This window comes from Capra hircus, chromosome 2 (genome assembly GCF_001704415.2).
Source record: "Capra hircus breed San Clemente chromosome 2, ASM170441v1, whole genome shotgun sequence".
Taxonomy (NCBI): Eukaryota; Metazoa; Chordata; class Mammalia; order Artiodactyla; family Bovidae; genus Capra; species Capra hircus.
The window spans coordinates 50,343,831-50,367,016 of record NC_030809.1 but is presented as its reverse complement, the minus strand read 5'-3'; the positions used below and the strand labels follow the sequence as shown (position 1 = coordinate 50,367,016).

General features: G+C 40.3%; 1 protein-coding gene across 4 annotated transcripts in view; it reads right to left on the bottom strand.

Annotated features, from left to right (window-relative positions):
* The window catches only part of ANKRD44 (ankyrin repeat domain 44), a 314,072-nt gene that overhangs the window by 31,825 nt on the left and 259,061 nt on the right, over positions 1–23,186 (bottom strand). For all 4 annotated transcript variants that reach the window (XM_018061342.1, XM_018061357.1, XM_018061350.1 and 1 more), the window contains exon 17: positions 4,127–4,198. In XM_018061342.1, coding sequence (XP_017916831.1) covers positions 4,127–4,198 — 72 coding nt within the window. The remainder of the gene's footprint in view (positions 1–4,126; positions 4,199–23,186) is intronic.

The following is a 23,186-nucleotide window of genomic DNA, read 5'->3' as shown; positions in this document are numbered from 1 at the left end:
GATAACCCAGTTTAAGCCTTCACTAGAAGCAGCAAACATTTCAAAATTCTTTTACAAAAGACTTTAAAATATCTCATTAAGTAACTTAAATATTTCTTAAACATGATTAATTTCTTTAAATGTTTTAGATTGGAACTGAGGGCAGCAGGAGAAAGAATTTGGAATCTCAGCAAAATCCATGAAACAACCGGTCCATCTGGAAAACTCGACAGCTGGAGCCTTTCATTTGCATAGCCTTGTTTCTCAATTTAATTTTTTTCAAGTGGATGAAATGCTTATGAAATTCACTGGGCGGATAACCCTGGAGACTTGAATCATTCAGCCAGGAAATAGTAACTCAAGGCAGGTCAGGTTTCTTGGGGGCAGTCAAGGTTTGGGGGCATCTGGTTCTCTTTCACTGTAGACTCGTCCATGGAAGAAATAATGTGTCTTGAGTTTTAATTAAGTTAATTGCTACAGAAGGTCCTGGGGTGGGTGATGGGCATACTTGTGGGGTTCTTGGAGCAAATACTAATTTCTTTAAAAAGTGTTAGCATTTACAGGGAAAAATACAAAACAGTTTTAGAATTAACCCACTGCTATCACCCTGTCAAAGTCATCATTATCATGGTTGTCTTATTTCTGCTTTGTTCCCTGACAATTTAAACTCAACATAGAAGCTAAAGTGATCCTTTTAAGATAAAAGCCTTATCACATCATCTGTCTCCTCAAAACCCTCCAAATAGTTTCATATTGTGTCAGAAAAAAAGTCAAAGCTCCCACTGGAGTCTGAGGCCCTACCCTGCCTCCGTGCCACACTCCCCAGCCTGCTGACAATATGTGTACCTCATCTCTACCACCGTCCCCTCATTACTCTGCTTCAGCCACGGTGGCACTGCTGTTCTGGGAACACGCCAAGATGCTCATACCAGGGACTTTGCACTTCTGCCCAGAACACTCTTGGTCAGAGACCAAACGGGTAGCTCATCGAGTTGCTGTTCAAACAGGAGATTCTGTGCCGTGAGAAACATCACCCCGTCCGCCACCTTGATGCTCTCTACCTCACTGCTCCTGTTTGTAGCGTGAGCAGCACGCACTTCTGACCATCTGCTCTGTTGTCTATTTACTTGCCTATTGTCTTTCCTAGACTGGCCGCCCTACAAAACCAGCGGTTGGGTTTTGTTCACTGCTATCTCTCCAGCTTCTGAAGCCGTGCTTCGCATATGCACAGTCAGTACATGTCAAAGGGAAGAGTGATACTGATGTCACTAAGAGCAAAGATGAAGCCCCAGCTGATTCCACATAAGCCCCAGGTGCTGTTCTAACTGCTTTACATGTATTAACTCATGTCATCCCCACTACGTCCCTATGACAGAGATAGTGCTATTCTCCCCATATAATGGGTGGGGAAACTGAGACACAAGAGGTTAGTTTTTGCCCGAGATCATACAACAAATTAACAAGTTGGAAAGGGTTTGGGGGTTGTTAATTAAGTCACTTCTTTTTAATTTACAGATGGGAAAACCATGTCCAGGTGAGATGCTAACGAGAAGACTGCTGGCTGGGACCCCCTCTTTCCAGGGGGTGCTTACTAGACGCCTGCCAGCTGGAGAACTACCCAAGCCCATCTCTCTCCAGTGATACCATACCACCCTGTCTTTACATGACTGGAAACTCTTAGCAGAACACCTAGCATCCAGAAAGCACTCAATAATTTTTGAAAGAAAAAAGAAAAAGAATGAGAGATTATAAATTTTTTGGAAGCTAAGAAGGTCTCTTCTCAGATTACCAGCGGGCTTAGCAATGCAATCAACCACACTGTCAAAGGAAATGAGAATTCTATCTGAGATAACCTTACTGATAGGCGTCTCAGGGTAGCTAGAGCTTCTGTGAATGCCCAGCCTTGGGCTAACTTCCCCAGGCCCAGCAGATGGCTGAGCAGAGGTTCTAGGGTCAACCTTTAGAGCAACCTGCTTTGTTACTCTAAGCCATATCACATCATCTGTCACAACCCTGTGGACTGCAGCACACCAGGCTTCCCTGTCGATCACCAACTCCCAGAGTTGCTCAAACTCACGTCCATAGAGTCAGTGATGCCATCCAACCATCTCATCCTCTGTCATCCCCTTCTTCTCCTGCCTTCAATCTTTCCCAGCATCAGGGTCTTTTTCAATGAGTCAGTTCTTTGCATCAGGTAGCCAAAGCACTGGAGCTTCAGCTTCAGCATCAGTCCTTCCAATGAATATTCAGGACTGATTTCCTTTAGGATGGACTGGTTGGATCTCCTTGCAGTCCAAGGGACTCTCAAGAGTCTTCTCCAACACCACAGTTCAAAAGCATCAGTTCTTTGGTGCTCAGCCTTCTTTTTGGTCCAACTCTCACATCCATACATGATACGGGAAAAACCATAGCTTTGACTAGATGGACCTCTGTTGGCAGTTATGTCTCTGCTGTTTAACATGTTGTCTAGGTTGGTCATAGCTTTTCTTCCAAGGAGAAAGCATCTTTTAATTTCATGGCTGAAGTCACCATCGGCAGTGATTGTACTAAGAGACAACTGGTATGAAATTTTATACATAAATATCCACCCACCTTTTCTACTCTAAGCCCATGTCCAGCAGAAAGACTCACGGACGTTTTAGCCTGCTTTCACAGGACTCGGCGTGTGCATATTTATCACTGTGCATACCGTGGTTATGTCGGTAGATGTGGCAGAGGGTGGTGAGTGAGATGCTAGCAGATGGGCTGGTGGGTACCGGAGGAGACTGGCAAGGAGGGAAAGCCTCCACGGAGTGTGATCAGTTCATCCCAATCCTCATGGGATGGCCTCATCCCTTCCTTCCTACATTCCTACCTGCCTCAGTTCATCCCAATCCTCATCCTTTCCTACCCTGGCTGAATTTCTATGTGTGTCCATCAATAAAATACTCCTCTCAGCTCTCCAAAATCTCCATCTCAATTTTTCATCAGAATGAAACTGAAAATGTGCTTATGTGTGCGTGGTACTGAGTACAATGTTGTCACTGTTAAACATAGAGACCCAGCATCCTCCTCTTCCCAGTATCCAATCTCTAGCTGCGTCCAAACATCTTGATGGCCCTGTACTGAGGTCTCACAACTCAGCAGCGCCTTGTGCAGGTGAGCTGGCCGTTGTCAGTCCGAGAGGTTTCTAGGGAACAGCTGTTGATTAGCAAGACCTTCATAGACATAGAGTGGTGGTAAGCTTCTCAGCTCTGTCACCCTCAGGGAGAGTTTGGTGATTCTCACTCTGAGATATTGCATTCCCTTTCAATGATGGGATGTGGAGAGGAAGCTTTATTGGTGACAAAGTAACTTCTGCTTGCCTCCCTAGTGGCTCAGATGGTGAAGAATCTGCTTGTCGTGCCAGAGACCAGAGTTTGATCCCTGGTTCAGAAAGATCTCCTGGAGAAGGAAATGGCTACCCACTCCAGTATTCTTGCCTGGAGAATTCCATGGACAGAGGAGCCTGGTGGGTTACAGTCCATGGGGTCACAAAGAGTGGGACATGACTGAACATCTAGCACTTTCATTTTCACCTCCCTCCCAAATCTCACCAGATTACAAGAAGCAGGGTCTGATTCTTTCTATGAGACCCCAATTTCAAGCCTCAGCAGAAGCTGCAGAGCTACTTTCATGCATATTTTCATCTTGCTCTCACAGGTCTGTGTTTAAATATCTCACAAGTTTCTAACTATGGTATTCAATTATCTACAGTTCAATGCTTGTTGTCTATATTTACATCTCTAAAATAAAAATAAAACATTTCCTCGGTTAGTAATTATTATTACTAGATAATAATTTTAAAGACTGCTAAAATGTGTAACAATCATTATCAAGAGCACTGTGATTGGGCTCCATGCACACTGTCTCTTTTCCTTTGTCCTCATTTTACAGATGGGGAAATCAAGGCTCGGACAAGGTGAGTGATGTGAAAGTCACCAGTGGGTGAAACTGGGATTGGAATTGGAGTCACATCTGTCTCTGCTGCCTGAAGCTTTAACCATGTACTGTGTTCATTATGAATTATTACTGCATTGCTATGCTTTCCTTTTAAGAGCAGCCTAGTTTGGGGAACACTTAGGGTTCTTTTGTAACAAGCTGAAGCTTCCCACAGCATCTCACTTACAGCTAAATGGAGCGGACTCTTGGTAGCACCGGAATCTGACTCTTCAAAAACACTGTTGGTTCTTTCCAAAAGCTGTGGAGAGGAAAAGAAAACAACAGTATGTGAGTACAAGCTGCAGAAGGAATCCTACTTTACGGATACTAATGTTGACATAGATGAGAAAGAAGGCTTCAGAAACTTAAGATATCATGCAACTTATCAGAAATATAAGAAATCAGATACAGCATATCTAAAACAAATATGGTAATTGAATATTTCAACTTCTAGGTCATCTTAGCATTTGCTATTTTTTAAAAAAGCAGCTTTCATACTTGAAAAGTTGCTCAGCTTCACCAGTCTAGAAAAATAATTCTTGTTAAATCTACTTCCCACCCAGTAGTTAGTCATAATAAAAAAATGACAACACCCAGGGTCTATTCCACTATCAAACACATATTTACTGGAATAAGTGTTGAAAAAGACTTATGAAACTCTTATTTTCGTGAAGCTTACATTCTAGAGAGAGAACACAAACACATAAACATACACATAAGAAAATATCTGGTAGTGAAATACGCTTATAATGAAAATAAAGTAGGGTGATGTGAAATGGAGTGACTGGGAAGCTTTTTACAGCTGACAGCCAGGGGAGGCTTCTCCAAGGAGATAACAGTTAAAGCGGGAAGACACTTTAACGGTAATAGGAAGAACTGTGGCTGGAGAGCATTCTGGGAGGAGGGAGGAGTTAATGCAAATATATCAAGTGGGGATGAACAGAGTGAGCTCAAGGAATGGAAAGAATAGTGGGATGAGGGCATGATGTTGCTGAGGGTATCAGGTAAAAGACATTTTCATTGACTCTCGTTGGAAGAACAAATTGTTAAAACCTTTCTGGGCAGGTTTGTGCGTATCTTTGACATCAGGAATTAATTCCTACTAAATAATCAGACAAGCACACAATGACACATGTATAAAGAAACATATTCATTTAAAAAATGTGCCCAGACACTGCTCCAGGCAGTGAAGATTCAATAATAAATAGTATATTTAAAGATCCATTTTCTCAAGGGGTGGGGGTGCCAGGCAATAAAAGAAAGAAGTTATGTAATTATTTAGAAAGTCATAGGTGCTGTGGAGAAAAAACAGAGAAGAGTTTGGAAGACTGGAAGAAAGGTCAGTTTGCAACTTTAAATATGAGATCAGGAAAGGTCTTACTGAGCAGGTGATGGTTAAACAGTGTGGAGGTGGTGAGAGAGCCATGTGGTATCTGGGGGAAGTACATTCCAAGCAGAGGGGTAAACAACTGCCTAGTCCTTTAGGGACAGAGATGTTTAAGGTCATTAATGAGACGGGGAACAAGGATGAGAATAACATCCCTCTCCTAGACTTCCCAACAATATTATAAACACCTGCTTTTTAAATATCAAATTTTAAAATTTTCTGTTTTTCTGCTTAAAATAGCTAGCATGGCTTTTGTTTCCTTCAAATGCCTGACTGATTCAAAAAGTAATACAGATTTAAGTTTTCTTAATGAGGGGTGGAGAAGGGAAAATACACCTCTCAGTACACTAGAAAGTGAAACTTCCTAACATGCTCTTTATTCATGTGGAAAAACACATTTTAAAGCCATATGTGTGGAAAGATACCATTTTCATTTCAAGAACTGTATTGATAAGCCTACATATGCAGAAAAAAAAGGTGAGAAACATATACCCTAAAATGTTTAATACAGTAGCCTAAAAGTGGGAGTATAGATGATTTTTATTTTCTTCTTTATCTTCCCTGGTTTTTTTATTTTTTGGTGAATGTATATTGGTTTTATAATAAAATCACTAAAGCTATTTCTGTTTGGAATAAAAGTGATGAACATTTCTTTTCATTTACTAGAATGATGTCCACAGACCCCTAGGTAGGTCCATCCTAGACCTGGGCCTAGTTCTAGTTCTGTGGCTCTTTCTGGTTCTAGTTCTGTGGCTTCTTTCTAGCCAATGAATGTGAAAAAAAGAGAGGTTGCATTCTCTGGCAGATCAAATATCAGTGCAAAACTGATTATCTAAAAGCACACAATTTCAAATTTTCAAGTAAAACAATACAAATAATTATATCAGAAGCATGAGGCATTATATATTTGTTTTTATTAGTGTGAGAATAGAATTTGGAACTGAAGCAATCTACAATACATTAGAATAATGAGAGTCAATTTCATTTTAACTTCAAAGCAAATAACTTTAAAAACCAATCTGCTGTACAGAGTTGAAATAAAAGCAGCCTCAACTGCTTGAAAAGGCTAGAGAACAGCTGTTCTTTGCTTTGTTTTGCAACATTATCACCTGCAAGACTTCCTGGAATTGACAGTGTGTACCAACTCCAAATCCTGTCCTAGAACGAACTTTTAATCAAAGGAACACAGAATCATTTCCACTATTATTACAAACACGATGAACAGAAGCAAGAAGACAATATACTGTTTATAGTCACAAATCAGCCATATTCCCAGAAGATTTACTATGGAAGACTATTTTTCTACATGTGTACCTTGATCATCCTAATAGCATGGGATGCTTTACTTCAGTCATTTGCTTAATGTCATCTATATGGGGGACTCTGGGTTAGGAACCAGATTCAATTGTGCAGCGAGTAGATGTGGTCACTGGCCTGGGAGAGCTTTGAGGCTAGTGGGGAATCCACAGGAGTTAACAGGTAGTGAAAATTGTGAGGCAAGAGCTAGGATGCAAGATGCTATGGGAATATGAAGGAAGAGGTACCTGACATAACCTTGGGGGGGTCAAAGAAGATTCCTCTGTAAAGGAAATTTTACCCTGAGACCAGAATGGTAGGAGTCTGCCAGGCAAAGACAGAAGGGACTATTCAGGCAGAAGAAAGAGCTTGTGAGAACAGTGAGTACAACACCAAAAGCTTTAAGTTCAATAAGACTAGATTAAGTTCAATAAGACTAAATTAAGTTCAATAAGACTAGATAACATGTAGTAGTGAAGAAAGAGTGAGGAGCAATGAGGCTGTAAATGAAAGCAGACAACAGATTAGGTACAGGGTGATCACATCATTACTGTCCAATCTAGGCCATTTTTCAGACTGAAACTGGGCTGGGATGATAGCTGTAAGGGCTTCCTTGGTGGCTCAGATGGTAAAATATCTGCCTGCAGTGCAGGAGACCTGGGTTTGATCCCTGGATCAGGAAGATCCCCTGGAGGAGGAAATGGCAACCCACTCCAGTATTCTTGCCTAGGAAATCCCATGGACCGAGGAGCCTGGTGGGCTACAGTCCATGGGATCACAAAGAGTTGGACAAGATTGAGCAACTAACACTTCTACTTTAAACAGCTGTAAAGCAGAGCATCAAATCAGGATAATTCCTGAGACTCACTGAAGTGCTTTTAACGGGGAAGAGGCATGATCATGGTCAGATTCTTGGGTTTCATGAAAACGCTTTAACTGCAGTGTGGCAAATGAACTGCAGTGGTGCTTGGGGCAGGTGAGGACTGCAACTCTAGGAGCAGGGAGATCGGTTAGGATATTTCGACTATGAGATTGACAAATTGTGAATTAAGTTGCTGAGAACTGATGGTGGCCTGTCCTATAGAAGAGGCAGAGGAAATGGAAGGAAGTGGGAATATTCAGGACTTTTATGTATTCATTCAATAATTACTTATTGAGTGCTGCGCCAGATACTGAGATTTCCAGTTCTCAAATAGTTCCTACCCACATGAAGTCCAAAAGGCATAATGGGCACCATTCATTGACTGAACAATGGAGGAAGGGGAAAGAAGAATCAAGAATGACATTCAGTTTTCTTGCTTTGATAACAGGGTGAATGGTGACGCCTTCTTTAAGACAAGAAACAAAGAGAAGGCACAAGATGAGGGGAAGGAAAATGCACTGAGTTTTAGTTTGAAGTGCTTCTGGGACATTCAAGGCTAGATGTCCACGGGACAGATGGATATAATGTTTGAAGCTTAGAAGAGAGATCTGGGCAGGAGTAATGAATTTGGCAATCATCAGCAATGGCTGACACAGGACCCCTTCACTGTGGATGAGATTGCCTGGGAGAAAGTGTAGTGAGAGAGGACCTAAGCCTCAGGAACCTCAATTATTTAGGGTTTGGAAGAGAGTCTGTAAAGGGGGCTTGAGAAGAGGAGGGTTCAGAGAGGTAGGAGGAAAACCTGGAGAATGAGGAGATGATGATGGTGGTGGTGGTGATGATGACGGTGGTGGAGCCCATGATTACCATGATATGAAGGTGGTGCTGGTGATCAACGATACTGTCATCTCACTGATGACAACCAAAAATTATTAAGCATTTACTATGAGTTAAGCATCCCTCAAACTCCAGTACTTTGGCCACCTCATATGAAGAGTTGACTCATTGGGAAAGACTCTGATGCTGGGAGGGATTGGGGGCAGGAGGAGAAGGGGACGACAGAGGATGAGATGGCTGGATGGCATCACTGACTCGATGGACGTGAGTCTGAGTGAACTCCAGGAGTTGGTGATGGACAGGGAGGCCTGGCGTGCTGTGATTCATGGGGTCACAAAGAGTCGGACATGGCTGAGTGACTGAACTGAACTGGACTGAACTGAAGCATTCCATAGATCATCTCAACCCATCCTCAGAAATCCATTAAGTAACTTGATCAAGTTTGCACAGCCTGGAAAATACAAATCATGGAGTTGAACCCAGGTCTAACTCAAAACCCATGTTATTTATCCCACAAAACACCTTCCTATCAACTGATAAGCTGAGACTTTTCCCTGATATTTCAAAGGAAAAAAAAAATAGGGATGAGGGTAGGAAACATGAAGAGTTTTTTTACGTGCATCTTTTTTTTTTAAGTATGTGAGTCTTTTCATGTCTCTAACTTCAACAATTCCCTTTGATTTTTGAGATTTTCCTCTTTGTTTCCTAAGTAGTGGTAAGTAGTCTTTTTAGTTACACAGCAGTCAAAGGGAACCTTAACTGGAATCTAGCTTCTCTAAGATGCCTCTTCCTTTGGTGATTCTTCTTTGTTAGTTAAGAAGGCAATGTGAAAAAGTAGGGAGAAAAGAAATCTGCAAGTCATTCAAAAGTGACGTTTACGTTTAGACTTCTCTTTCTAATTTAAAATTGATTCTAAACATATCAAGTCCAAGGGATGCGGCAGATACACAGCACTTCTCAGAGACTCGACTCTGCATAAATGTCTCAAGGGAGGAACATGGGGCCCAAGAGAGACAGAGAGCTCCCAGCATGACTCATTATACAAACTCATGCTTAAGCCTGTAGTCTGCAATATTACTGGAAAATAACATTGCTCTACAGAGATCACCCTCAACCTACCTTGTCAAAATCCGAAATAGAATGGTTCTTTTGAAACACAGTTATAGCTAGGAATACATGCTGAAGAAGCAGTATCATAAAAAGCAATGAGTTCTGCACATAAATCTTATAGTTATAAATCAAGTAATATAAATTTATATGTATAATACCAAGCAAACAAGTTATAACTTTCTTTATTTTAGGACCAATTCCACTTAATATATCCTCTGGCTTATTATCAACATTTACACAATCCATGAATTCATGTGCTAGTTTCCATGTTGAATTATACTCATAAATCCAACGTACACATCCAGTATGTTGCCATCAGTTTCTACTGGCACAATAAAAAGTTTACACTCACTTCAAGGATTGACTTGGTTCTCTGCCTAAACAAACTATTATAATGGCTGTTTTAATAAAGCCTTTATCTGGACTACTTAATCTTACTCTTTGTTATCTATAAAATCTCAGAATTGCTGCTCTTCTCAACTGATCAATCATTTATGAAGCGTGTATAAGAGAGCCTAGCACTGCTTGAGCCCACAGCCTCCTATCACCTTGCATTTGCCAAGACTCTCTCGGCCAAGAAAACCCAGAAGGTCTGAGATTTAAGCTACTCCCAACCCCAATGACAAGTAAAGATGGGCATCTGAGGTGGGAATTAAGAGAAAAAAGCTAGGGTGAGAGCAAGCAGACTTTGTTTGTGAAACATGAACCCTCTATCTATTTCAACTGGATGGTGGTGGTGGTGGTGGCTGGGATGTTCTCTAACTTTGGGGGGCTGAGAAAACGATTGTATAAATATTATAGAAATTCATAGGACATTTTTTTGAGTTTGGAAAGCATTTCCACAGGACTGGAGGGCTCACACAAAAAACACCTCAGTGTCTTAGATTTAAAAGCAGCAGAGGTAATAGAAGGCCAAGTTTAAGCCTCTTTCTCTATAAACTGAATCTGTGATGATAAAATCAAGAATAAATATGAACTTGACGGTAAGCCAACTGGCCGTTGGGTTAACAAAACAGTGATCTTATCCAAAACTGAGAGGAAACACATAAATATTACACTTTATAAGTGCTTTATAAGTAGTATGGCTTATGACTGGTTATTTGAAAACATGGCAAGGAAAAACTCAGAGATCTCAAGAGAACTTCAGCTGATCTAAACCAGTTTCTAAATGTGTTATTTAAGAAAGCAAGTGTGGCTCAGACTGTAAAAAACAGAAAGGTGTAGCCTGTGAGGTAACCCCCGTCCTGGTCAGTTCTGGTTAGACTCCTACTACTAGTTTCCACAGGTTAGCAGGGAGGGGAGGAGTTAGAAAACCAGTCAGAAAATATCAACAAGGTGCTCTTGAGGAAAGCGTTTAGAATGGATGTATTTACCTTTTAGCAGTGAGAACTGAGAGGACATTTATGAGTATTCAAGTCTGTAAAGGGCTGGAAGCAGACCAAGACCCCTTGGAAAGCTGGCATCTCTGTCAGAAATTCTATTTCACATTCCACTTGTCTGTGCTTGAGAACGAGATGCTATTTGGGCAACCTCAAGGCTGACCCGGAGTCCAATCTGCTGTGACCTGGCTCTGGCTCAAGCCAGAGAGGGGGCTGAGTCTGCAGAAGTTTCAGACCACCCAACCTGTGTCCACACTCCATTGAGAGGCTCCCAGGGCCCCAGGAGAGTGCTTGGGGTACCTCACAGGTCTTTCAGTCTCAGAATTAATATGATGTTCCAGGCTGTACTGGACCCCAGCGAACTCCCGGTCTTTGGGCCTAGCCCAAAATAAACTAGCTTCCTCATGATGACATATGGGTAACAGCAGTGACTATCTGTTTCTCAGGATTCTGCTCACACCACTTCACAGCTATTAGAAAAAGCTGTGTTGCTTGAAATTGTTATTAGCAACAATTACCGGAAACTCACTGGCTCCTAGAGATGTATGAATCTAATCTAATTTCTGCCTCCTCCACTCAATTCCATAAGTAAGGAGCCATTAACTCTCCATACTTGTGCAAGTCAAGGTCTATGCAACTTCAAAAGGAGATAACACAAATTAAGGCGGGCACTACTAGAAGCTTAGGTTCTTGGGAGCTGATTTTGATTACTCTGCTTATCTCCTCCCTCCAGTGTGTATTCAGTTCCTGGTGATTTCCTTGCCAATTAAAAGGCAGAAGAGCCTGTAGTATGTGTATGGAAGGCTAATGAAACCTGCTGTGAAGATAAAGGCAAATACAAGATACAAAATGCATGGTGTTCAAAAACTATCTTGCAAGAGGCCTTAAAAATGTTCATCTACTTTGACCCATAAACCTACTTCAGACTCTATCCTGAGAATGTATTAAGCTCAAAGCCACTAGAGTGAAACAGTGATAAACAACCTAAAGAGAAGAATGTCTAAGTTGTGATTGATCCAACACTTGAAAATTTATTTAGCTTTAAAAATGTTTACCAAGTGTTTTTAATAGCATTGGGAAAGGATCATTCAGAATATTTTATGGAAAAATAACCAATGCATAAAACTGCATATTTAATATTATCTCATGTATGTAGAAAAATGAAATATGTGAGAAGGAGACTGGAAGGAAACATACCAAGAGGGTTAATAATAACTGCTTTGTAGTAGAGGGACTTCGGGTGTTTAATTTTTTCTTTTCACTTTTCTACATATTCTAAACTTTCTACAACAAATACAGATTACTCTAATAAAGAATAAAATAAATTTGTATTTAAAAGTGAAATAGTTGAGTCAGATGATTTCCAAGGTCCCTTTAGCATCATATTCAGTAAAAATTTATGAGGAGGGGAGAGTCCAATATTTTCATGACTATATTTCTGGTATTCTTTACTAAATCAATAATATCAGTTTGGCTAGTTAACTGTTGGTTGAGTACATTCCTTCATGGCCATTAAATTGCAAATTTCTTAGAGGCAGAGACTACCTATTCCTTGCAGAAGGTATTCAACAATGTTTACTGAATTTAATTTAAATCTGATAAGAGAATGAGAGAGCACTGGCGGAATTAATTACAGGGTGATAACACATTTGCTTCCCTGCTTTGACACTGCAATACTATAAAAACATTACTGGAATCTTATATTTTGAACGAATTTTTCCCTTTAGAAAAACCAAGTGAATACAGTATTCACTGCTACTTTTAATAAATCAACTAACCAGCAAAACAAACAAACCTGATCTTTCACAGAACATGGTCTTATAACTGAAAAATGCTCAAGGCTAAGCATGTCTTCCTAACCCACAATGTCAGACCCCAATGCCAGGTAGTGGTAGAACTCATCCTGAGGTGACCCTATGGCCTTCAGTTATAAGGAAGCAAAGAAGACTAATATCAAATTAAATTTTTATACAATCAATTGACCAATACCATGAAGAAGGTAAGATACTAGTAAAAGAATTCTAAACATAGTTTGTGGTTTCCAATACATACATCAGTCCAGAGAAAGCCATATAATGTGTTTTTGAAATAATGAAACAGTAGAACTCTTTTTATCTTGCCATGAGCATTCCAGATAAGGAAGAATATTAAAATTAACTCAAGAAATAAGTCACTCCCTTTAGGGATAAGATTTCATGGTTCCTGAAAACACAAGAACTTATCTAAGGTTGAAGCCAAAACTGATCATGAAGGAACAAGGATTTTAACTCACTGAAGGAGTTGCAAAGAATCACTGCAGAAGTCATCCCAAATGTGAAAAAATCATCAGAGTGCTCCCTATTGTTATTATTTTCGAGGTTCCATGGCAGCTTTGGATTTTAATGATTTAACTCATGCTCAGAATTCCTAAGTTCAGTTTTTTCCAAGCTGAATAAAAATATAAAATGACTATATCTGGATTAAACAGAACCAGAAGGAATAATTCACCTTAATAAAGACATTATTCTCTCTCGTGCCATAATTTCCTATAACTGAATTTGGTTTCATGCTTTTGTCTGGGCAGTGAGCCAAAAGAGGGAAGGAATATTGATGTCTTGGAGATAGGACAGAAAAGAGAGAGAGCTGAAAAGTATCCCTATGAAAATCTCTGAGGAACAGGCTGTAGCCAAAAGCAAATCTCAAAACACCAACCTTAGATAAAGTGTAAGCCTTGACTGCTGATACCAGCAAAGTTTGTCTTTGGGGCACACTAAGTGGTGCTAGGGATGGGATAGTGATAATTATAGCAAGGAATTTGCTTACAACAGAAAACTTGGGCTCTTCTCTTGATATTCATAATATAGGAATTAGCCTAGACTATACCTACCTCCTGGAGAAGGCAATGGCACCCCACTCCAGTACTCTTGCCTGGAAAAATCCCACGGACAGAGGAGGGGCCTGGTAGGCTGCAGTCCATGGGGTCACTAAGTCGGACATGACTGAGCGACTTCACTTTAACTTTTCACTTTCATCCATTGGAGAAGGAAATGGCAACCCATTCCAATGTTCTTGTCTGGAGAATCCCAGGGACGGGGGAGCCTGGTGGGCTGCCATCTATGGGGTCGCACAAAGTCGGGCACGACTGAAGTGACTTAGCAGCAGCAGCAGCATACCTACCTCCTCCTGAACTTTGCAGAGTAATTCAAAAGTTAAGGTCACTCTTCTATATCAGCAGTGAGTTCAACACAGTTGGTATATTAAATTGGTATATTCAGTCTGAGTTACCTGATTCTCTTTTGGATCCCAGCATTACATGTGTGTTGTGGTGATGGTGTGGTGATGGTGGGGTGTGTGTGTATGTGAAGGGGCAGGGATGGGGGGAGGAACACAAGAGAAAAATGTCTATTTTAACCACCATCAGCATACTTGGGTAACATGCTGTTAGTTGCTAAGTCATGTCCAACTCCTTGAGAGCCCAAGGACTGCAGCATGCCAGGCTTCCTTGTCTTTCATGATTTCCAAGAGTTTTCTCAAACTCATGTCTATTGAATTGGAGATGCCATCCAACCATCTCATGCTCAGTCACCTCCTTCTCCTCCTGCCCTCAATCTTTCCCAGCATCAAGGTCTTTTCAAATGAGTCAGTTCTTTGCATCAGGTGGGCCAAAGGATTGGAGTTTCAGCTTCAACATCAGTCCTTCCAAGGAACACTCAGGACTAATCTCCTTTAGGGTAGACTGGCTGGATCTCCTTGAAGTCCAAGGGACTCTCAAAAGTCTTCTCCAACACCAAAGTTGAAAGCATCAATTCTTTGGCACTTGGCCTTCTTTATGATCCAACTCGCACATCCATACATGACTACTGAAAAAACCATAGCTTTGACGATATGGACCTTTGTCGGCAAAGTGATGTCTCTGCTTTTGAATATGCTGTCTCGGTTTGTCATAGGTCTTCTTCCAAGGAGCAAGCATCTTTTAATTTCATGACTGCAGTCACCATCCACAGGGATTTTGGAGCCCAAGAAAATAAATATGCCACTGTTTCCATGTTTCCCATCTATTTGCCATCAAGTGATGGGACCGGATGCCATGATTTAAGCTTTTCGAACATTGGGTTTTAAGCCAGCTTTTTCATTCTCCTCTTTCAACCTCATCAAAAGGCTCTTTAGTTCTTCTTCACTTTCTGCCATTAGGGTGGTATCATCCGCACATGTGATGTTACTGATATTTCTCCCAGCAATCTTGATTCCAGCTTGTGCTTCTTCCAGCCCAGCATTTCTCATGATGTACTCTGCATATATGTTAAATAAGCAGGGTGACAATATACAGCCTCGATGTCCTCTTTTTTCCATTTGGAACCAGTCTGTTGTTCCATGTCCAGTTCTAAGTGTTGCTTCTTGACCTGCATACAGGTTTGTTTTGCTGGAGACATGTAAGGCGCTCTTGTATTCCCATCTCTTTAAGAATTTGCCACAGTCTGTTGTGATCCACACAATCAAAGGCTTTAGCATAGTCAATTAAGCAGAACTAGATGTGTTTCTGGAATTCCCTTGCTTTCTCTATGATCCAACAGATGTGGGCAATTTGATCTCTGGTTCCTCTGCCTTTTCTAAATCCAGTTTATACATCTGGAAGTTTCTCGGTTCAAGTACCACTAAAGCCTAGCTTGAAGGATTTTGAGCATTCCCTTGCTAGCATGTGAAAAGAGCGCAATTGTACCTTACTTTGAATATTATTTGGCACTGCCCTTCTTTGGGATTGGAATGAAAACTGACGTTTCTAGTCCTGTGGCCATTGCTGAGTTTTCCAAATGTGCTAGCATATTATATTGAGTGCAGGTCTTTAACAGCATCATCTTTTAAGATTTGAAATAGCTCAGCGGAATTCCATCACCTCCACTAGATTTGTTCATTTAGGAAAAAGAACTAGAAGGATAAATACCAAGAGGTTCTTGATAAGATTCCCTATTGTTAAGAAAAATGATTCAAAACTTACAAATTATGCAAAGAGGATAATTCCATGTCCCTTTAAAAATCACACAGAGGCATTGTTTTAACAAGCCCACCCAGGGATTGATTTTTAGTAAAATGTTAATTAAGGGGTCAGTCTCTATGAAGTTACATTTTGACTTGTAGATCTGTTTCCTCTAGAAATACACATTATTTCTGTGTGGTGGAAAAGATAACTCTGGATACAATAGCTTATTTCTCCTTTGGATGGTAACAAGTTTTGTATCTAACCTAACAATCTTACTCTAATATTATTTTATTAAACTGTCTATGAACGCTCTATTCTGCAAATGCTCGGTGAATTAGCTTTAGCATCTTAATGGTTCCACCATTACTTAATGAGATTTTAAAAAATCTTTAACACGTGTTCCTTTTCTCCTATTATGAGAGTTTCATTTAAAAATTTTTGAGGCATATACTCTGACATCACTCATCAGCACCAATCTTCATACAAGACCTCAAAAGTCTTAAGATCCATTGAAAATGCCTATAAAAATCTACCCCATCAATGTCGTTCCACAATAGACTCTCCTTGGGACACTGAGAGAACTTGAGGAGGTGCCTTCCTCACCTGCTGAAGGAGCTTGTGCAGATGCAGGGCAGACAGAGCCATGCCATCCCATGATCAGAAAATCAATTTGACTGGATTTCCAATGAACTCTTCAAGCCCTAAGACTGAGGACTCATGGGCTCCCCTCCACTCTTCACATATCTACTTTATCCAGAGAATCATGGTAGTGGCCAAGATCTTTTCAACTGGGGATGAAGGCCTCATGGTCTGTACCCACTCATTTTTCTCCCAGGAACCGTTGCCAGATAACAACATTGCCCTCTTCTCACCCTCAGTCTATGCAAAGAGAGGAGGCCTGCCTTGGAGCACTACATCCATTCAGCACATTTCAGGGGACTCACAGCGCACCACCTCTTCTCCCTTTCTGGCCTACTCTCCGACTCGGAATCCTAGACAGAACTGCAGGCAACCTCTCTCCAGGCAGACGCGTACAGGACTTAAATCTCAATTCACCTACAGCCCAAGAGGGAGACCCCTCTCTCCTCCCTATTTTACCTCTCTTTAAAAATAAATCTCCCTGCAGAAGAAAATGAAATACACAATAAAGCATAGATCATTTATGACTGAAAGCAAGAGCACACTAACTTCATTTAAGCTAAATAAGATCATTCAAAGAATTTTTTCTCCCAAAGCTCATAAAATTTCATTTCTTTTAATCATATCTTCATTTATCTATGATGACTATTCTGCCATGGTTATTTTACTGGTATAGGCATTACAAAAATAGAAGAAAATTATGGTTTTATAGGATATACACAAAAATAGTGGCAGAGTTCTATGTTCTTTAGCATAATGAATTGTGATGCTCCTTAGTCTGATTTTTTGTGTGTCAATTTGAAAAATAATCCCTTCTGTGGGTCCTTCTGCTGTGGATCCTCCTTAGGCACACACTCTACCTCTGATAATTATGCCTTTTCTTAATTGAAGGGGTTGCTGGGAGCCCGCCTGTAGGCAGGCCTTTTGACAAATCTAGCCCTCCTGGATTTTCTTTCTGTGAGGTGTCAGGCCGTCCATCCATGTCTGACTTCTGTCATCTTGTCCTTTGGCTATTACTGAACAGGAAATACTGACCCTTCCTTCCAGAGCAGCCAACATTCTTGGGAGAAAGGGGGAGACACTGTCCATAGGATTTAATTCCTATCCCTTTCCATTTCATCCTCTCATTCCACACTTTCCCCTCTACTACAACAACCACAACCCAAGCCCCCTTTTCATGATAGTTATGTAAATAACTATCAGTCTCTTGGGGAACACACGCACCTTCCCAACCACCACAACACAAAATATGATTTGCGGTCCAAACCTTGAGAGCCCAGGGATAACTCATGAATTTTAATGAATTTTAAAATCAGGCCCTATGCTATTTTGTCTCTCTTTTTGTTTCACAAATCCAGCAATTCTAAAAATTAGTCATGTTCGGCTATGGCAAGAATGAAGAATCTTCAGCAAACAGCATCCGTCATGTAAAACACACTAAAACTTGTGAATTTGAGCCACTAGGATGCAAAGAGAGCCATTTCACCAATTTGGGAGTGTCTTTGCCTCCTTTCCCATCTGTTGTTTGTCTTTTCTTTCTCACTGTTAATTAGCTCTTTGAACAGAAGGTGTAAGAGGCAGGGGTATTTAATTCAATAAAGTATATCACTAAGGTTCTCACAGTACTAACAGTGATCATTCTTGCTGTTTGCTTATACTTTCAATAAAAGGATTAGAAAGACAGTTGAAACTATCATTTAAAATTAAGTTTTCATATCACCCATGCACTTACCTTCTACCTCATTCCCATGAATGAAAGAAAACCTTAGAATGTTGTGTAACTTCACATCACTAAGACAAGCAATTTAAAAGATATCTATATTCTGGTAATGTTTTGCCCTAGGGGCTCAGCAGTCAAGAATCCACCTGCCAAGGCAGGAAACATGGGTCCGATTCCTGGACCCATTGGGAATATCCCCTGGAGAAGGAAATGGCAATCTACTCCAATATTCTTGCCTGGGAAATCCCATAGACAGAGGAGCCTGGCAGGCTACAGTCCATGGGGTCCCAAAAGAGTCAGATGTGACTTAGAGACTAAGAGACTAACAACAACAAGATATTCTTGTAAAGTTTTTTCCTTGTTGCTCCCAATTATCTATCAGAATGACTTTGCTCTGGTTTGAGCAAGGCTTTATTAAACAAACTCTACATGTGTTCTCTAAAAGCTGTGGAAAAATCTAATTTGGATGAAGTCCTGTTTTCTTTTTTTTTTTTTTTTTAATTTGGAGCTTCAAACATATCAGTGTGTAGCTGAAATGCAGCTGTAAAAAATTCAGAGTTCCATTAAAAAAATAGGTGACACTGTTAGCTCTGCACTGTTTAAACTAAGATACCTTCATTTGCTGTGCAAGAGCACAGATGTCAAATTTGGACCCTATTTTCTTCACCCTTTGAAAACAAACACTGTATCATAGGTCCTTTAATTTAGAGTATGGATTATTTAGGAACACATTTGAAAATAAAAACTCTAACTTCCCTTCTGGTCACCATGTTCATAAAGCAGGTCACTGAAAGTCAAATCAGAATGATCTATTTACAAAATCTAGCATCAAATATAAAATAAGTTGTAATAGAAATGTTTTCAGTTTTTGACTTTTTTCTCTTAAAGTCAAGGGATCAGTGATCAAAGGATTAAAATCAAGAAAGCATATCTTAAAAGAACAAGATCACAACTGGCAGGCCATTTTCTTTTTTGTTTACTCTCTATATCCTTTGGAATTTTAATTACTAATACCTATGGCAATAAACATAATTGCATAAAAATCTTGGGGAGACTTCTCTGTGTGTTATTATAATAAAAAGGTGGGTTTTTTTCTTCAGATATTCTCTTACATACTGTATTGTTCTGAAATTGCCTGAATGGTTGAAAAACAAAATGAATGTTGAATTGCACACCAATTCCTGCAGCTTTTGGTTGCATACTCCAATTTTAAAGTCTGGCCCTTAATGAATGTTTTCCTCAGGGGAGTGCTTTATATTTATTTATGATGATCAATTTTTAAGTATATGCCTGAAAAGTGACATGATCCTGATAAATGCCCAAACAAGCCAAAGCACATACTGAGATTGCACCTGGTCTTAAAATATTAAAGTAAAGCCATCAATTCGTAAATAGTTTATGCAGATTCCTAGCTCTGCCATAAAAGAGGTATATGAAGGAAGTTTTATGTCTAAGCAAAAAAATTTTAAATATAGCTTAATTTTAGCAGGTACTTGCTGAAACAGCTTTGAAAAAAGTTTCCAAGTTGGTGCTCAGGGAGAGTGCTGGATTGGAAAGATTAACTCAAGACTATTAAAATTAAATATTGATGGTGGATTTTATTAAAATGCCAAAAGAATTGTCAAAGGTTCTGATAATTTCATAAATAATCACACAGCTTGAATCACCACTTGGATCTTTCTTCCTTTTCTGCTTTTCCATTTAGGAAATAGGAAGGCCAAGCAACTCCATCAGTGTGGCTATGCAAGCTTGCGGTATGTTGTTTTCGCAGCCATTTTCTCTTTACTCTGCTGAATGCACATGCTGATAAATCTGTCTTCATTTTACTTTCCTTCCTCAGTTGCAGAAGTTATACTGTTGTGCTTTCTCTGCTACAGTAATGAGGCCAGGTTATTGCCATCTTCAATGCTCTGAAGGCATTTTACTTTTAACAGGATACAACCCTCAACAACAGAGACTTAAAATCCTCCTCCATAACTCTGAGATAAACCCCACCTGTAGCGCTGTGTTTATTTCCAGCCCTGTGTTCACTTTCCCTGGCAGGTAGCCTAAAAGCATCCTCAAGAGGATGAGAGAGAGAATTGGAAGTTCAGGTCTTTGTTCTTCTTCCTCTGTCTAGAGCCAGGTTTGGAAGGTTACTCTTCTAAATACCACTGGTCACTCTGATGAGCTTAATTTTCCTTGTAAGTCAACCTTTGAGTGCACCACAACTACTTAGCCTGTGCTCTGAAGCCTGGGAACCATAACTAGTGAGCCCAAGAAGAGTGGCTTCTCTTGTTTCCCATGCTCTGCAACAAGGGAGGCCACTACAGTGAGAAACTCCTGCACCACAACTAGAGAGTAGAGCCCCCTCTCCGCAACTAGAGAAAAGCCCTCCCAGCGATGAAGACCCAGCATAACCAAAACTAAAGAACTAAAATTATTTATTGTTTTCCTTTAAACATGCATCTCCAGCTGGTAAATTATACAGAATTATTATTTTAAGATGACCAAAATGTAATCCTCTACAAATAAGAGTAGACACAAAATAATATGGCATCTAACTGGCTGCTTGCATTTAAAATTTAGCCTTATTATTCTTGAAAAATATACGCATTGGGCTCAGAGTGGTCACTTGAGTAATTAAATGCCTTGTTCATTTTACTAATAACTGAGGACTTCTAAATGTGCACGATAGCCAACAATTCTTGTTTCACCCTCCCATAATAGCCAGATAACCAAACGCTAATGTTAAAGTTTTATGCCCTTAAGGAACATTCTCAATGCTTATTTACCTTTTATATTTTTCATATCAACTATGCTTCAAATGTTCTTGCTTTATATATACCTTAAGATAACTAGATGCTCCTCTGAATTCCTACCTTAAGAATTTGACCTTAAAGTGATTTTAACCAAAGAAAGAAAGAAGATTCTGGGGGTATATTTTCTATTTTAACATAAATTCCCTTCTAAACTAATCCAGTGGCCTTTCACCGTCACTTAGCCAGGACACCCCTGTTGCTGCTGCTGCTAAGTCACTTCAGTCGTGTCTGACTCTGTGTGACCCCATAGACGGCAGCCCACCAGGCTCCCCTGTCCCTGGGATTCTCCAGGCAAGAACACTGGAGTGGGTTGCTATTTCCTTCTCCAATGCATGAAAGTGAAAGTGAAGTCGCTCAGTCGTGTCTGACTCTTCGCGACCCCATGGACTGCAGCCTACCAGGCTCCTCCGTCCATGGGATTTTCCAGGTAAGAGTACTGGAGTGGGATGCCATTGCCTTCTCCGAGGACACCCCTAGACCACCAATAACAAAGTATTCTACTTCTCCTTTATTACAAATTCACAATATCCATTGTTGCAATTAAAATCTTCCTGCTGATATAGTTAGTTACTTTGGGTCAATTAAATTCAAGCCTCCTTCTGTTGGCAAACCATCAGGTTATTTTTGTTTTGAAAGTTCTTGCCTACAGAAAGTTGTATAAATAAACCACGGTTATTCCTAGTTGTGCTTGGGCTCTGAGAGCACAGCATGCTCAGAAGCAGACCTGAGCTCCTGGCATGAGCATGTCTACGTCTACGTGTGAAATTACTCATATGCTGCTCTTTCTTATCTGTGAAATGCTGATGACTCACAAACAATAGGACCCAAACTTCTAAAAATGGTAAACTTCTACTGAATCCAGCTAGGAGGAGGTACCAGTTTGGTTAAATTAGAATATGTGTTCAGTCAGCTGCTCTCTACATGCACCTTCTGAATTATTTAATAGTAATCTTGTTGAAGAGATGCATTCATCTCTTCCCAGTACTAGCTTGGACTCCCAGCTATAGCTCACCAATATATAAAGATCTATTTTAACTGTCTGTGATCACTGAGAATACTATTCTATAGGTCAGAGGTTCTCAACCTATAAGACTGTAACTGCCAATGGACATCTGGCAATGTCTGGAGACATTTCTGATTGTTGAAAATTAGAAAGGGTATTGATTTCAACTGGCATCTAGTGGGGAGAAGCCAGGGATGCTACAGGGCATTCTATAATGCACAGGCTAGTACCTCTCCCCAGAACAAAGAGTTACCCTATTTACTATGTCAAGAATGCCAATGTTAAGAAATCTCACTTCAAGGGAATGAAATAAAAGTAGGTAAAAGAAAAGTATCCTTCCTGAATCTTTGGAAAGGGTTACCATCCAAGAGGCCTTCCCAGGTAGTGCTAGTGGTAAAGAACCCACCTGCCAATGTAGGAGACGTGGGTTCGATCCCTGGGCTGGGAAGATCCCCTGGAGAAGGGCAGGGAAACCCACTCCAGTATTCTTGCTGGGAGAATACCATGGACAGAAGAGCCTGGTGGGTACAGTCCATAGGGTCACAAAGAGTCAGATACAACTGAGGCGACTTAGCATGCACACACACACCATCCAAGAACTATACAGATCTGACTTAGAACTTCATAATAAGAGGACAAGTTACTAAATGGAAGCCCTATGATGGGAGTGCCCAATATACTCTCATAAAGGAGTTTGGTAAACATGAACCCATTAGTATATAGACCAAGTTTCAGAGAAAGTGTAATCATTAACATGAAAGTGTTAACAACTAGGGAAAAACCCATCCTTCACATTTAACTTGGCTGCATAGAAAATGTATGAGTTGAATGAAGAATAAAATAGAAAACAGGCCAACCAAACCATCTGAAAGACTTTCAGGTATAGCCTTTTAAAAATCCATCTTAAATCTTTTCTTATTTAGGGAAGTGTTGGACTTGGAGGATGAAGCCCAAATAAATATCTTCAGTTGTGACACATGAGAAAACCTCCAGCTATTTTCAGATTTTAATCATCTTACCCACATTACAGATGCAGGCTGTTTGGCAGATGCTCAGAGGAAAGAGTCTTATCAGTCCTCGGCATCTAATTACTTATCTTAGAGAAAATTAGGCAAGATTCCAAGCCTACAGAAGACTCATGTTCTGTCGGGAGTTATTAATTACAAGCAGACTTAAGAAGCATTAATTTGTTTTGCTAATCATGCCAGAGAGTGTATGGCTCTGCCAAATAGCACAGGAAATAGAGACTAGGGAGAAGG